Here is a 14,613-nt window from a genome sequence, read left to right on the forward strand (position 1 = left end):
CACAGCAAAGGAAACCATAAATGAGATGAAAAGACAACCTTCAGAATGGGAGAAAATATTTGCAAATGAAGCAACTGACAAAGGATTAATCTCCAAAATTTATAAGCAGCTCATGCAGCTCAATATCAAAAAAACCAACAACCCAATCAAAAAATGTGCTGAAGACCTAAACAGACATTTCTGCAAAGATGATATACAGATTGCCAACAAACACATGAAAGGACGCTCAACATCACTAATCATTAGAGAAATGCAAATCAAAACTATAATGAGGTATCACCTCACACTGGTCAGAATGGCCATCATCAAAAAATCTACAAACAATAAATGCTGGATTGGGTGTGGAGAACAGGGAACCCTCTTGCACTGTTGGTGGGAATGTCAATTGATACAGCCACTATGGAGAACAGTATGGAGATTCCTTAAAAACTAAAAATAGAACTACCATACAACCCAGCAATCCCACTACTGGGCCTTTTCCCTGAGAAAACCATAATTCAAAAAGAGTCATGTACCACAATGTTCATTGCAGCTCTGTTTACAATAGCCAGGACATAGAAACAACCTAACTGTCCATCGACAGAAGAATGGATAAAGAAGATGTGGCACATATATACAATGGAATATTACTCAGCTATAAAAAGAAACGAAACTGAGTTATTTGTAGTGAGGTGGATGGACCTAAGGTCTGTCATACATAGTGAAGTAAGTCTGAAAGAGAAAAACAAATGTCATATGCTAATACATATATATAGAATCTTAAAAAAAAAATGGTTCTGAGGAAACTGGAGCAGGACAGGAATAAAGACGCAGACATAGAGAATGGACTTGAGGACATGGGGAGGGGGAAGGGAAAGCTGGGATGAAGTGAGAGTCGCATGGACATATATACACTACCAAATGTAAAGTAGCTAGTGGGAAGCAGCCACAAGCACAGGGAGATCAGCTCAGTGCTTTGTGACCACCTAGAGGGGTGGGATAGGGAGGGTGGGAGGGAGACGCAAGAGGGAGGAGATATGGGGATATATGTATATGTATAGCTGATTCACTTTGTTATAAAGCAGAAACTAACACACCATTGTAAAGCAATTATACTCCAATAAAGCTGTTTAAAAAAATGAAATACTGTAGTGCACACTTAAAAAAAATAATATAGTGTTAGTTTTAGGTGTACAGCAAAGTGGTTCAGATATATAGATTCTTTTTCAGATTCTTTTCCATTATAGGTTACTACAAGATATTGAATATAGTTCCCTGTGCTATACAGTAGGTCCTTGTTGTTTGTCTCAAATTTAGGGGAAAATTAGAATAAGGAATGCCTCATTGAAAAATATCAACTATTGTTAAGTTATGTACAGTAATAAAGAGTATTTTCACTTTAATTACCAAAAATCCTTTAAGCCTCAGCCTCTGTAGTAGAAATTCTTCTCTAATCTAAAGGGCTTGAGATGTGCCACACCTAGAGAAGCCCGCACGCCACAACAAAGAAGAATCCACACGCCACATCGAAGACCCAGTGCAGCCAAAAAAAAAGCCTTGAGAAGGAGCATGTCAGAAAATGAATATTTTAAATTGCAGATAAAGTAGAGACAGGGTTTTCCATGGAAAATGAGGATTACAGGGAGAGGAAGAGGCCAAGGAATCGGATTTCAGGCAGGAAAGCTTTGCAAAGCAGATTTTGGGAGATAAAGAGGAGACGGGGTTGTCCATGGAAAATGAGGATTACAGCAAGAGGAAGAGGCCAGGGAATTGGATTTCAGGCAGGAAAGCTTTGCAAAGCAGATTTTTGAAGATTTCATAAGAAACTGGTAGGTAAGAGTAAGGTAAACATTAGCAAATTTGGGCTACATAGGTTACAATCAGCCATGAAATCAAATTCTTTTACCATTTTGTGAGTGATATGTAGTGGATAAATGATACTGGATAATAAATGAAATAAACTATTTACAATACAGAACATCGTACAATTTTAAACTCTGAAGTACAACTTTTTACATGTGTTTAATGTAAAATAATTTTTAAAATTACAAACCAATACACATTCACTGTGGAAAAAACCAAAACATAATACATGTAGATATAACTAATGTGAACACCTTGGAGGATTAGACTTTTATCAGACATGTTTTCCTATGTCTCCCCACATATTTTGTAATGGAACCAAACAGAATATACTGTTATAGACAACTGACTTAATTTGTCATGAACATCCTTCCATAGCATTGAGTGGATGTCTAGAATATTCTTATTAATGCTTCTTGCCACTATCACAGACCTCTAGGTTCTGCCGTTTTTCACTTTTATAAATAGCATGACCAGGAACAGGCTTGCACCAAAAACTTTATTCATATCCATGATTATTTCCTTAGGAGGAATCTCTGGAAGTAAAATTTCCTAGTCAAAGGATCTATGTCAAGCCTTTTGCCATCAAAGTCAAATTGCCCTGCAGAAAGGCTAACATACGCATCAGCTACAAATAAGTATGCATAATTCTCCACATACTAAAAACACTTTTAAAAAACTTGACCAATGTGATGTGAGGAAATAATTCTCACTGTACTTTTTATTTGCATTTGTTTGAAGTAGAACATGAAAGTTATTTTAAATGGCTCCAAGAACCCCTTGGGTTACTGGACAATACTTTATTGGAAGTAGATAACACCTACTGCCTCTGCTAGATCTTAATCCTAAAGTTATTTTAACTTTTCCCACATGTTTCCAAAACACTTAAATATTAAGTTTAAAATTTCATTAATCAGCTATGTATTTTGCTTGTGTTGAAATCCCTAAATGTTTGATATTCTTTTGAATGAAATAACTAGATAATGGAATGAACTTTTCATTTTCCATGTAGATATTTTGACGTGGTTTGGCTTTAGCCAAAGATGCCTTTCAAAATACCTAATTGACATTGAAGTCATTTTTCCCATATTCAAAATTTCCATGCATTTCAAAAATTATGGTGCTGGAATCACAGAACTTTATTGGCATTAGTCAAATTTAAATAATATTTTAAAACATCTTGCTGTTTGGCATTGTGTAGATTCTTTCCCCCTTCCCAGTACACAACACTGCTCCAAAAAAAACATACCAGATTTCACACAGTTACCTGTGGTAACCTATCTGGAGCAGACTGGACATAGAGAGTAAGATAACTGAGGTGCTAATATTGGCCTGCATAATCCACATGGGTAATCAACACCTAAACAAGAGAGGGAAAGATTCTAGAAGCTTCATCTCCATGCCAGTTCTACCATCTTCTCTAATCCCCTACAAGAAATAGTCCTGAGATTGTTTGATATGCAATCCATTTTGTACTCAACAATATGCCAACGTTTGCAAAGGGGAGAGAGCATGGAACTTAAGTCTTTGCTTCAAATTTCATTCTTCAGAAGACAAACTCAGAGGAAAAATAAATAAATTGATCAATCAATCAATCAGTCGGAGCTACTGACATTTTCTACTTCAAGTGCAGTTACTGAACCCTTTCAGCTAAGGAGGGGGTGCAAGTCAAACTACCTTCTAATGGTTCTTACAAATCCATTTTCTTTAGAAGTAAAGAAAATGTTCTTTTTAAAAATATTGATCCCAGCTGACAAGTGGTCAAACACAATAGATTCAGGTGAAAAAGAAAAGGTGATAATAAAAGGTCATTCACTGATTTATTACTGATTTCATAATATTTCAAAATTAGTTGTCCATAAAGTATCTATGAAGAGGAAACTGTAGAAAAAAAAAAAAAGAGGAATACTCTCCCTATAGAGCAACAGGAGCCTCAGTGAACTTATCTGCAGAATGGGGGTATTAGAATAGATGACCTTCCTGTTAGGAACTTTGGTGGATCCAGAACATCTATTCCTTTATGACAATGGAAGTGTTGAAGGGTCTAGATTTGATCTGTTTTAGAAAGGAAAAATGAGAGAACAGACGTGAAGGAAAAAAGGCAGCTAAAATGGTCACGCCCATACTACAACAGGTAATTAGAGGGAACACTAGTGGTGTCTCAATTCAAAATAGCTACTTTTTATAAAGTGTTTTCTGGATCACATTCTTTATGAAGATATCCATTTAAACAGTTTTAGAATAAAAAAGACCTGAAAATGTGACTTTAATTATAACTACAATGATTTTCCTAAGTAGATACACTTTACCAACTAACGAGCAAAAGAATTTACTTACCATTTGTCCTCTAGAGTAAATTCTCCAACTGCACAAAAGAAACTAAACTCACATAATGTTTATTCTCCCTTTCCTTCCCAAATTAGGTCATTTATGTAATACTGAACCTCTACAAAAGGTAACATACAAAAGATGCTAATGTGCTAAGAAATAAAAGGAACACTTCATAAAAATATAGTGGTTTTCTTTTTCCATATGAAAGTATTTAAAAAACAGTAGCTTGCAATATGTTACAAACATTCTTATATGACACTTTCTGAGTCTGTGAATTCTTGCCAGAAATATATAGTGTTCACATCATTCCAGTGAATAACACTCAACATACCAATTTTTTTCAAAGGCACAATGTCAAAAATACTTATCGACTTTAAAATTTGTTTTTTCTGTAGTATATACCAACCACCTGTGACATTGTTCTAAACAATGACATTGTTGTAAACAATGTCACAGGTGGTTGGTATATACTACAGAAAAAACTCTTAAATATTATGCTAAATTTCAATGTCAGTGAACACAGAAAAAAAAGTAATGTTGGTATTTGAGGTCATTATATTTCCAGCAGCCTGAAGACATTGAGACTTATCAAAATAGTGATCTTAGGCACTTTGCCTACCCCTTTCTTTTGGGAATCTTTAATTTATGTGACATGTTTAAATAAATGGGAGTTAACTCTTCATATGCTTTGGGAAATTACATAAAAATCACTCTTAAAATTGTAAAAAATGTAGCCGACTACACACTATATAGTATTATTTCTACCTGCCATCAGGTGCTGTAAATATTAAAGGGTAATTTTCTTCAACCTTTCTGGTTAACATAACTCACCTGCCCTTCAGCTTGCCAGGTGAAATTCATGGAATGGATATTGACAGGAATGGCTGGCATTCTCTGTTGTGCTCTTTTGAAATCATGTGTAAAAGGGGCCATTTTCCCCTCTGAAACAATCAAGATATCTTCTTCAAATCCTGGTTTTAAAAAAACAAATAAAACTATCAAACTAGCTGGACTTAAAAGCATCCAAATGAGAACTTGCACGCAAAAAGAACACCAAAGAATTAGTAATGGGTCATTTCTTTTCACAAGGCACCTGCCTTCGTACCAACTGATATTCCTGTGGGTGATAAGAATGATGCCAAAGACGCATGCTTTCGGGGAAAAGGAGTGGACGTGGAGTTAACTGGTGCTAGCAAATGCTGGGTCCACCTAAAAACGCAGGATTGTAGAAACTAGCAACAGCATGATCAGAACACTAGATCAGCTTAGGTTTCTTGAGAGAGAAGTTTATACGCTTTTAGATGGAAAATAGCTAATTAAAAGGGAGAGACCAATCTTCCTTGGAAATTAAGCTTTGAAAACATACTAAATGTATGCATCTCTCCTCCTTTAATGGAAAAGCTGGACAGAGAGTGAAGACCCAGGCAGGGGAAGAAGCAGAAGCTCCCGTGTTAGGCGCGAAACCTTACCTATAAGCACTCTCGCCTGGTGAGCATCGATCCACAGGTACAGGCTTTCCTCCGGCGGCTGCCCGACCTCCGCCCGCAGCACCAGCAGGCACGGGAGGATGCTCCAGAATCGGAGCGCGGCGGCAGGGAAGGCGCCTCTCCGGGCCATACTACTCCGGACCTCCTGGCTGGTGGCTCTCGCAGCTGAAACTCCTGCCGCACCTACCCAACCTGCAGCCGTTAAGCTGTCTCTCAACCGGAGCCGTTCCCGCGTAGTCAGCTGGGCGTGTAGCCTCTCGGCTCTGATGCGAGTGAGCCCGGGTGAGCGCGAGGAGGAAGAGAAGGGAGTGGAAGAACCGGCGAGAGCGGGGCAAGACCGGGGTCGGGGGAGGGGGCGCAGGAGGAACAGGGGAGAGCAGAGACGCAAGACTGGCAAAGCAGGAGATGCCAGCCCGCCGAGCGAGGCCAACAGTCAGAGGGTTAAATACAGCGGGAGAGGAAGAGCGGGAAGGGCCGGCGCAAGTGCGGTGCGAAAGAGGAGGCACTCGGCCCAGTCGGCCGCCACTGGGCGGCGCTGGGGAGACGCACGGGGTGGGGCGGCACGGGACCCCGGAGGCCGCGTCCACGCCGCTGTGCGCTGCGTGGGAGCACGCACGAAAGGCGCACGTGGTGGAGGGAGATGCGGAGAAGGGCGCTCAAAGGCGCCTCTGGGAAGTCCCTCGCTTCTGCCTCTGGCCAGACGAGGCATGAATGGAGGGAAGTGGGGTGAACTGACTTCACAGGGCTTAACTGAGCGCAGGTGATCATGATGATAACTCCCAGTTGTACTCCGGGGCTAAATGAAGGCGCATATTCCTCCACTTCTCCCTTTCCGCTACTGCCATTCCTCCTTCTGCAAACCCTATCCTCATCCATCCGCGCTAAGCTGACACGGCGCATTCCCATCCATTTAAAACCCAAGACTCGACCGTCCAGTGGTTCCCTGATGGCTGGCGCTCAGGTTGGCGGGGGCGTGGGGTTTCATTGCCACTTGCCTGACACCATGGAGGATGCTTTTTAACAGCTGTGGAGGCTCTTCTCCCTGATCACCGGAAGCACTTGGAAGAGTTCCCTGAGCTCTGGATGACAGGCTTACCTGACCTGCTGGGGTAGGGCTCCCAAAAGTTGTGAGTATCTTCATAGTTGCCGGTATGTTAAGAAATTTGGAGGCGTGCCGCGCTGGTACTGAAATCGCAGGCGCTTTAGAGCAACACCAAGGATCTGGTCTTGCCTGTGGGAAGAGTAGGTGGCTGGCAGTGCGCTCCAGCCCAGCCACACCGACTCGACCCCAGAAGAGAGGATTTGTTTTGCCCCCTGCCTAATCCCTTGGATGAGCAATGAAAACGGAAGCAAAGGTTTAAAAATTTTTTTTTAACTTAGATTTCAGACTCAGAAAAGAGTTGTTTACTTCTGTATTTTTTGGCATCCGAATGCTGGACAAATGTCCCAAGGATTGAGCATCTGGGGCTGGGCGTGTTGTTTCACCCAGTCCCTTGCAGAAGTGGATACCTCAAGAGGGGAGAGCAAACCGGCAACAACGGAAGAGAAGCGGAACACGTGCATGAATTCAGCTAAGCGTTGGGTCATGAGAAGTTACTAAAAAGAACAGAATATGTGTATTTCCAATTATGAAATATTTTCAACCGTGCAACTGTTGATCTTTGAAAAGAACTAGACGAAATCTACAATGGATTTGAACTTTGTGTTTTAATTGTAAAAGTACTTTAAAGTGCTTACTTAAACCTCACAAGTCTTTTAAATAGGTACTATTATTATTCCCATTTTATTGACGGGGAAACAAGGCTCAAAAAGATCCAGTAAGTTAGTTGACTGTGGTTACCCAGTGGTAACTATGGTTACTTACCGGGTCAGAGGCAGAGTCAGGGTTCAAATTTCCAGGCACTCTGGTTTCAAAGCCTATTCTCTTAACCACTGTACCTCCACTGATAAGTAAATCATAATTAAGTCTGTTTGCATCCAAAGCTTCACAGCCATTCTTCTTTACAATAACATTTACCTCTTTTCAAAGATTTCATGAGTTTTTATTTCAGTGAATATTCATTTATGTAATGTATTCATATACATTCCGAAACCTTTAAAGCACTTTAGCATTGTAATGCCAGTTGTCCCCCAGTTAAAGATAATACTTTTGCAACACAATGGACATTTTCCTTTACTCCAGAAAGTTGTCGTTTTAATTGAAAATATATTTTTCCCTCAGTAGTGTTCAAACCCCTACGGCTCTTGATGCAAGGACGCCCTCTACAGGTTGTTCTAATCAAATACTAACTGAGAAATAGCCTTCATAAAATTTACTTTTTATGTAGAGAAAAAGAGGGACTAAATTCTCCCTAATTCACCTTCCCCTGAGTGAGGTCTTTCTGCAACAGTTGAATTTGGTGTTGGTGATACTGGTAGTATATCGTGCTGTAAGGAATTTTTCTTTCCAGAACAACGGGTCTCTGTTCGCTTCTCCCCAGCAGTGGACACTTAGAAAAATTACATTTTATGATAGAGAAAAGTGTCATTTAAAAATATTGGATTTGGGCTCTTTTGGGTTTTAAAGGGAAGGAAGGAACCAGTCAGCTATTTTCAAGAGTAATATGGTGTCTCTTTGGGGGGAAGGTCCATCTAAGAGTTGAATCAGGCTGGACTCTCCCTTCTATTGTTAAAGAGCAAAGAGGTTTTTCATTCAGAAAAAAGTCATGTTTTAACATTTCTCTGCTCAAATAGAAATGCAACAATATTTGCATATGATAAAATGTTGGAAATAATATGCTAGGAGGTGTTGCGTGTTAACTTCATTTAGTTGAAAATCCGACCATTTATTTTTCCAGTCCATTATCCTTCCTTTCCTTGTGTAATTAATTCTTGTGAATTACATTTGCAGGCAACTTCATGTATTTGTTCATTAACTCATTCACTCATTCAACAAATATTTATTAAACACCCATTTTGTGCAAGACACTGTCCTAGAAACAACAGGAGAGACAAAGCCGGTGAAAAATATCACGAAACTACATGAGAAACAAAACACGATCCCAGCCCTTGAAGACCACTGGAGCTATTTAAATGAATAAGATAAGTACCCAAGTAACCGTAATTCAAGGCAGAATACAGTGCTTGTTGATAAGACAAAAGGACTGGAAATTCAAAGGAGAAATCTCATATCTGGGATTCTGAAACTTTTATAGTTCATTCATTCATTCATTAAAAAAAACACTGACTGTGTGTCTGATGTATGCACTGTACAGGTACAGGGGATAGGAAGGCAAGTAAAAAGACAGCCCCTGCTCTTGAACTCTCGGTCTAACAGGGGAGATTGTTAAGAATGAACAATAAAGAAGAATGAATGCCAGGATGGGGATGTGCACAGGGTATTTTGGGACTGGGAGAAAAGTCCCCTAATGCAGACTGGGTTCTGGTAAGACTTCCTAGGGGCCAGGGTACTTGAGTAAGCAGTTCTGAAGGTTAAAGGGGAATTGAACATGTAAGGGAGAGAGACAAGGGATGTCCAGCAATAGTGAGAACAGAGATGAGAGAAGGAATGGTACCATCCAGAACCTGAATGTACTGATCTGCAATGTGATGAGCCTGGAGTGGGGGAGAGAGGGATGGATAAAGCCAAAAAGGGAAGTAGGAGTTGGTTATGGAAATTGTGCTGAGAAGAATTCTCAATAATTTATGGAGAGACACTGTCCTCAAGGAGGTGGAGCATAACTCCCCACTCTTTTTTTTTTAACATCTTTATTGGAGTATAATTGCTTTACAACGGTGTGTTAGTTTCTGCTTTACAACAAAATGAATCAGTTATATATATACATATGTTCCCATATCTCTTCCCTCTTGCGTCTCCCTCCCTCCCACCCTCCCTATCCTACCCTTCCAGGCGATCACAAAGCACCGAGCTGATCTCCCTGTGCTATGCGGCTGCTTCCCACTAGCTATCTACCTTACGTTTGGTAGTGTATATATGTCCATGCCTCTCTCTCGCTTTGTCACAGCTTACCCTTCCCCCTCCCCATATCCTCAAGTCCATTCTCTAGTAGGTTTGTGTCTTTATTCCTGCCTTACCCCCAGGTTCTTCGTGACATTTTTTTTCTTAAATTCCATATATATGTGTTAGCATAAGGTATTTGTCTCTCTCTTTCTGACTTACTTCACTCTGTATGACAGACTCTAGGTCTATCCACCTCATTACAAATAGCTCAATTTCGTTTCTTTTTATGGCTGTCCCCACTCTTAAGCATAGGCTATGCATAGTGACTTCCTTTCATAGAGTTCCATATGGAAAGAGGTAAAAGGAGTAACTTTACAGCAGAGAGACCTAACAGACATGGGTGATCTTGTCCAGGTGATCAAGGTCAACATCAACAGTGATAAGTCATGTTGATAGTATGTACCCTGGATAAGATGTGATGAGAATGGTAACTTCACCTCTGTGGTCTTCTCTTAAAAACCCATAACTTCTGTCTAATCATGAGAAGAATATCAGAAAAACACAATTGAAGGACATTCTACAAAATAGCTAACCAGTAATCCTTAAAACTGTCAAGGTCATCACAAACAAGGAAAGTCTGAGAAATGTTCACAGCCAGGAGGAGCCCAAGGACACATGACAAGTAAATGTAATGAGGTATCCTGGATGGGATTCTGGAACAGAAAAAGGACATCGGATAAAAACTAAGGAAATCTGAATAAACTATTAATAATAATGTATCAATATTGGCTCATTAACTGTGACAAATATACCATATTAATGTAAAATGTTAATTGAAGGAAAACTGGGTGCGGGATTTATGGAACTCTCTGTGCTATCGTTGCCATTTTTCTGTAAATGTAAAACTGTTCTAAAAAATAAAGTTTATTTAAAAAAATTAAAAAGTAAAGTTTATTTTAAAAGTAAATGGTAGACCTAGATACATTCAAAAATACTAAAATACGACGAAAAGATGCTCAACATCACTCATTATTAGAGAAATGCAACAAAACTACAATGAGGTATCACCTCACACTGGTCAGAATGTCTATCATCAAAAAATGTACAAACAATAAATGCTGGAGAGGGCATGGAGAAAAGGGAACCCTCTCACAATGCTAGTGGGAATGTAAATTCGTACATTCATTATGGAGAACAGTATGGAGGTTCCTTATAAAACTAAATATAGAATTACCATGTGATCCAGCAATCCTTCTCCTGGCCATATATCTGGAAAAAAACATATTTCAAAAAGATACATGTGGGCTTCCCTGGTGGCGCAGTGGTTGAGAGTCCGCCTGCCAATGCAGGGGACACGGGTTCGTGTCCCGGTCCGGGAAGATCCCACATGCCGCGGAGCGGCTAGGCCCGTGAGCCATGGCCGCTGAGCCTGTGCGTCCGGAGCCTGTGCTCCGCAACGGGAGAGGCCACAACAGTGAGAGGCCCGCGTACCGCAAATGAACTTATTTACAAAACAGAAATAGAGTCAAAGATGTAGAAATAAACTTATGGTTCCCGGGGGGCAAAGGGGGATAAATTGGGAGATTGGGATTGACATATATACACTACTATACAGAAAATAGATAACTAATAAGGATCCCCTGTATAGCACAGGGAACTCTACTCAATACTCTGTAATGACCTATATGGGAAAAGAATCTAAAAAAAAAAGTGGATATATATACATGTATAACTGATTCACTTTGCTGTACACCTGAAACTAACACAACATTGGAAAATAAATATCAACTATATTCCAATAACAAAAATACTAAAGTGCTGACATTTGAAAATCAAAGGATTTTTCATAAAAATTTGGATTTTTCAGGTTCTTGAGGCTTTTTTTTGGCTTCTTGTGGCTTACTCAAGTAAAACTGAAACATCTGGCAGTATTCCCTCCCAAGAGGATGTGCGTGAGTAGTGCTGTAAGTACAGTTACAATACTCCTCTTTCCAGCCTGCTCCACTCATTTACTTGACTTGCTGGGCTTCTGGAGGCCCAGAAGTTTGCTACTCGCTACTCATGGCCTGGAGGAGAGGCCATGGGACAGGGAGTGGGAAGGTGCCTGAGGGGGCTGAGCCATCCCTTAGCCTGGAAGTGCAGTTGTGTGGGAACAAGGACAAAGCCTGCTGTAGAGGAGGATCTTGTCACTGCCCAGCCACCCGTTCACCCCAGCAAACTGCCATCCTGCTGATCACTCTGCCTTGTGGTCTCCGCCAGAGCTATTTTGGTGATGACAGGTGTTGGGACGGAGACTAGGTTATATCAGCTGCACCCTGAGCTGCGTTTGGAGAAAGAGGGGAGCAGGCAGCCCTGTAGCACACTGGTATGGAAAGGGAGCCACAAGACACAAGACAGCAAGTAAAGAGAGCAAGTTGCCAAGCATTGTTTTAATGCAGCCCTGTTTTTAAAAACCAAACACAATATCTATCTGCCTATCTATCTATCTAGTTAATATGTATATAAAACCATGCCGAGAAAATGTCTAAAAGGTTACATACCAAAATATTTCCAAGGGTAACCTATGAGGAGTGAGACTGGGATGAGGGAATTATTTTTCACTTTATGCACAAATATTTTCTGATTTTTTTTTAATGGGCAGATGCTCTTGTAATTAAAAACCACTTCGAAGAAGAAAGGTTGTTTCTCTCCTGCTCAGTCAGTTTCTCTCAAAGTAGGCAGCTGTCACCACCCTAGTCCAGCACTTCTTGCTATGCTGCTTGCATACTTTATCACTTAAGAACTGTACATCACAACACATGACAGCTCATTACTGAAGCACAGCACAGCTTGAGGGTTCCTCCTCAGCACATGTAACACTTCTGCTCTTCTTTCCTCACATGATGGCATTGCCAAGCAACCTAGCATATCTTGTCTTCCACAAACCATACCCATTATTTTCTGTTCATCCATGCTGTTTCATCCCTATGACATTTAACAGCACTATTTTTTTATAATTGGGAATAAAAGGAAAACAATTGTACTGCCCAATATTAGAGAAATGGAAAACGAATTAGAATACTTTCATAAGATGAATTATTATTGAACTATTAAAATTAATGTTCTGACCTATGTATTCAACCATGAAACTATCATCACAGTCAAGATAAAATCCATTATCCATCACTCCCAAAAGTTGAACAAATCATATACTTTAGATATGTGCAATTTATTATATGGCAACTGCATTTAATTATATCTGTTTAAAAAATTTTCAAGAAATAACAAATATTGATGTTTCATCAGGACACAAAAAACACTAACCATAAAAGAAAAAATTGGTAAATTAGGTGATATTAAAATTCAGACTTTTTTTAATCAATAGATAGCATTGAGAATGAAAAGACAAGCTATAAAGTAGGGGAAGATACTTGGGCATATAGGACTCTTATCCAGAATATATAAAGAATTTCTATAAGTTCATAAGAAAAAGGTCAAACAATCTGGTAGAAAAATGGGCAGAAGGCTTGAATAAGCACTTCACAAAAGAGCATATCTAAATGGCCAATTAACACATGAAAAGCTGCTGAACTTCATTAGCAATCAGAACTAAAACTACAGTGAAACCAGTTCACTGCATTCAGAATGCTTAAAATTAAAAAAGAAAGACTATATGAAGTTGGTGAAGAAGTGAAACCTATACTGCTGATGAAAGTGTAAATTAGTACAATCATTGTGGCAAACTGCTTGGAAATAGCTAGTAAAGCTCAGTGATTGCACTCCTATGGATAAGCCCAAGAAAAAAAAATGTGCACCTATCCATCCAAAGACATGCACTATTTATCTTGGCCCCCAAATGGAAACAACTCAAGTATCAACAGTGGAATGAATTAATAAATTATTATTATTGGTATGATGGAATACTACACAGCAATGAGAATATGCAAAGTACAATTACACACAACACAGATGACTCTCACAGACATCAGGATGAGCTAAATAAACCGAAAGGGTACATACTGCATGATTCCATTACTAAAATTCCCCAAACAGGAAAAACTAATATTAGAAGTTAAGATAATGAAGGGACTACCTTTGGAGCGGAGTAATGACTGGAAGGGGATGTAAAAGGTGCCTCAGGGTGCTGGTAATGTTTTGTTTCTTTTTTTTTTGCGGTGTGCGGGCCTCTCACTGCTGTGGCCCCTCCCGTTGCGGAGCACAGGCTCCGGACGCGCAGGCTCAGCGGCCATGGCTCACGGGCCCAGCCGCTCCGTGGCATGTGGGATCCTCCCGGACCGGGGCACGAACCCGTGTCCCCTGCATCGGCAGGCGGACTCTCAACCACTGCGCCACATGTTTTGTTTCTTGATCTGGATGTTTGCTACATGGGAATGTTTATTTTGTGAAAATTCGTTACATTGAACGAATTTATGATTTGTTCACTCTTCTATGTGTATATTTCAATAAAACATTTACTAAAAATTATTATATCATATAAAAAAATTATAAAAGATAGAACACATAGGTGAATGTATGTATAAGCTTAGAGTGGGAATGACCTTTCTAAGCAAGACACTTGAAAGCTATAAAAGAAAAGATAAATAAATTTGGCCAGAAAAAATGTTTTAAATAGCTATGTAGCAATTAATATAAAAATAGCTACACCATAAACAGATTACTGGGGAAAATATCTGCAAACATATGACAGACAGACGGATAATTTTCAAATTTCCAAAATGCTTATCCTTACCAATAATGCTTATGCCTACCATATCAGCTAGAAGAAAAATGGACAATATAGATTTCTGTTTCACAGAAATAGAGATACAAAAGGCTAAAAGGTGCTTACCTTCATTCATAATGGAAGAGGTGCAAACCAAAACAATGAGATATTGTTTTATTTTACTGATGTCAAAAATATAAAAATTGACAAATATAAAATAGATAAATTAAAAATTAGATAAATTTTTAAATAACTGAATATAAAGTATAGTCAAGGAAATAGGCAAACAGAAACTGTCATATATTATTAAT

At 39.5% G+C, this 14,613-nt stretch overlaps 1 protein-coding gene across 2 annotated transcripts in view; it reads right to left on the bottom strand.

Moving 5' to 3' along the window:
* The window catches only part of WIF1 (WNT inhibitory factor 1), a 90,101-nt gene extending 80,658 nt beyond the window's left edge, over positions 1-9,443 (bottom strand). Inside the window, exons 1-2 of one of the 2 annotated variants that reach the window (XM_033440560.2) lie at positions 5,643-9,443; positions 5,005-5,144 (exon numbers count right to left, since the gene is read on the bottom strand). In XM_033440560.2, the coding sequence (XP_033296451.1) occupies positions 5,005-5,144; positions 5,643-5,790 (288 nt within the window). In that variant the 5' untranslated portion in view covers positions 5,791-9,443. The remainder of the gene's footprint in view (positions 1-5,004; positions 5,145-5,642) is intronic. The other variant, XM_004276595.4, reaches the window with a different exon arrangement.
* Between the last annotated feature and the right edge of the window lie 5,170 nt (positions 9,444-14,613).

This window comes from Orcinus orca, chromosome 11 (assembly GCF_937001465.1).
Source record: "Orcinus orca chromosome 11, mOrcOrc1.1, whole genome shotgun sequence".
In the NCBI taxonomy this organism is placed as follows: domain Eukaryota; kingdom Metazoa; phylum Chordata; class Mammalia; order Artiodactyla; family Delphinidae; genus Orcinus; species Orcinus orca.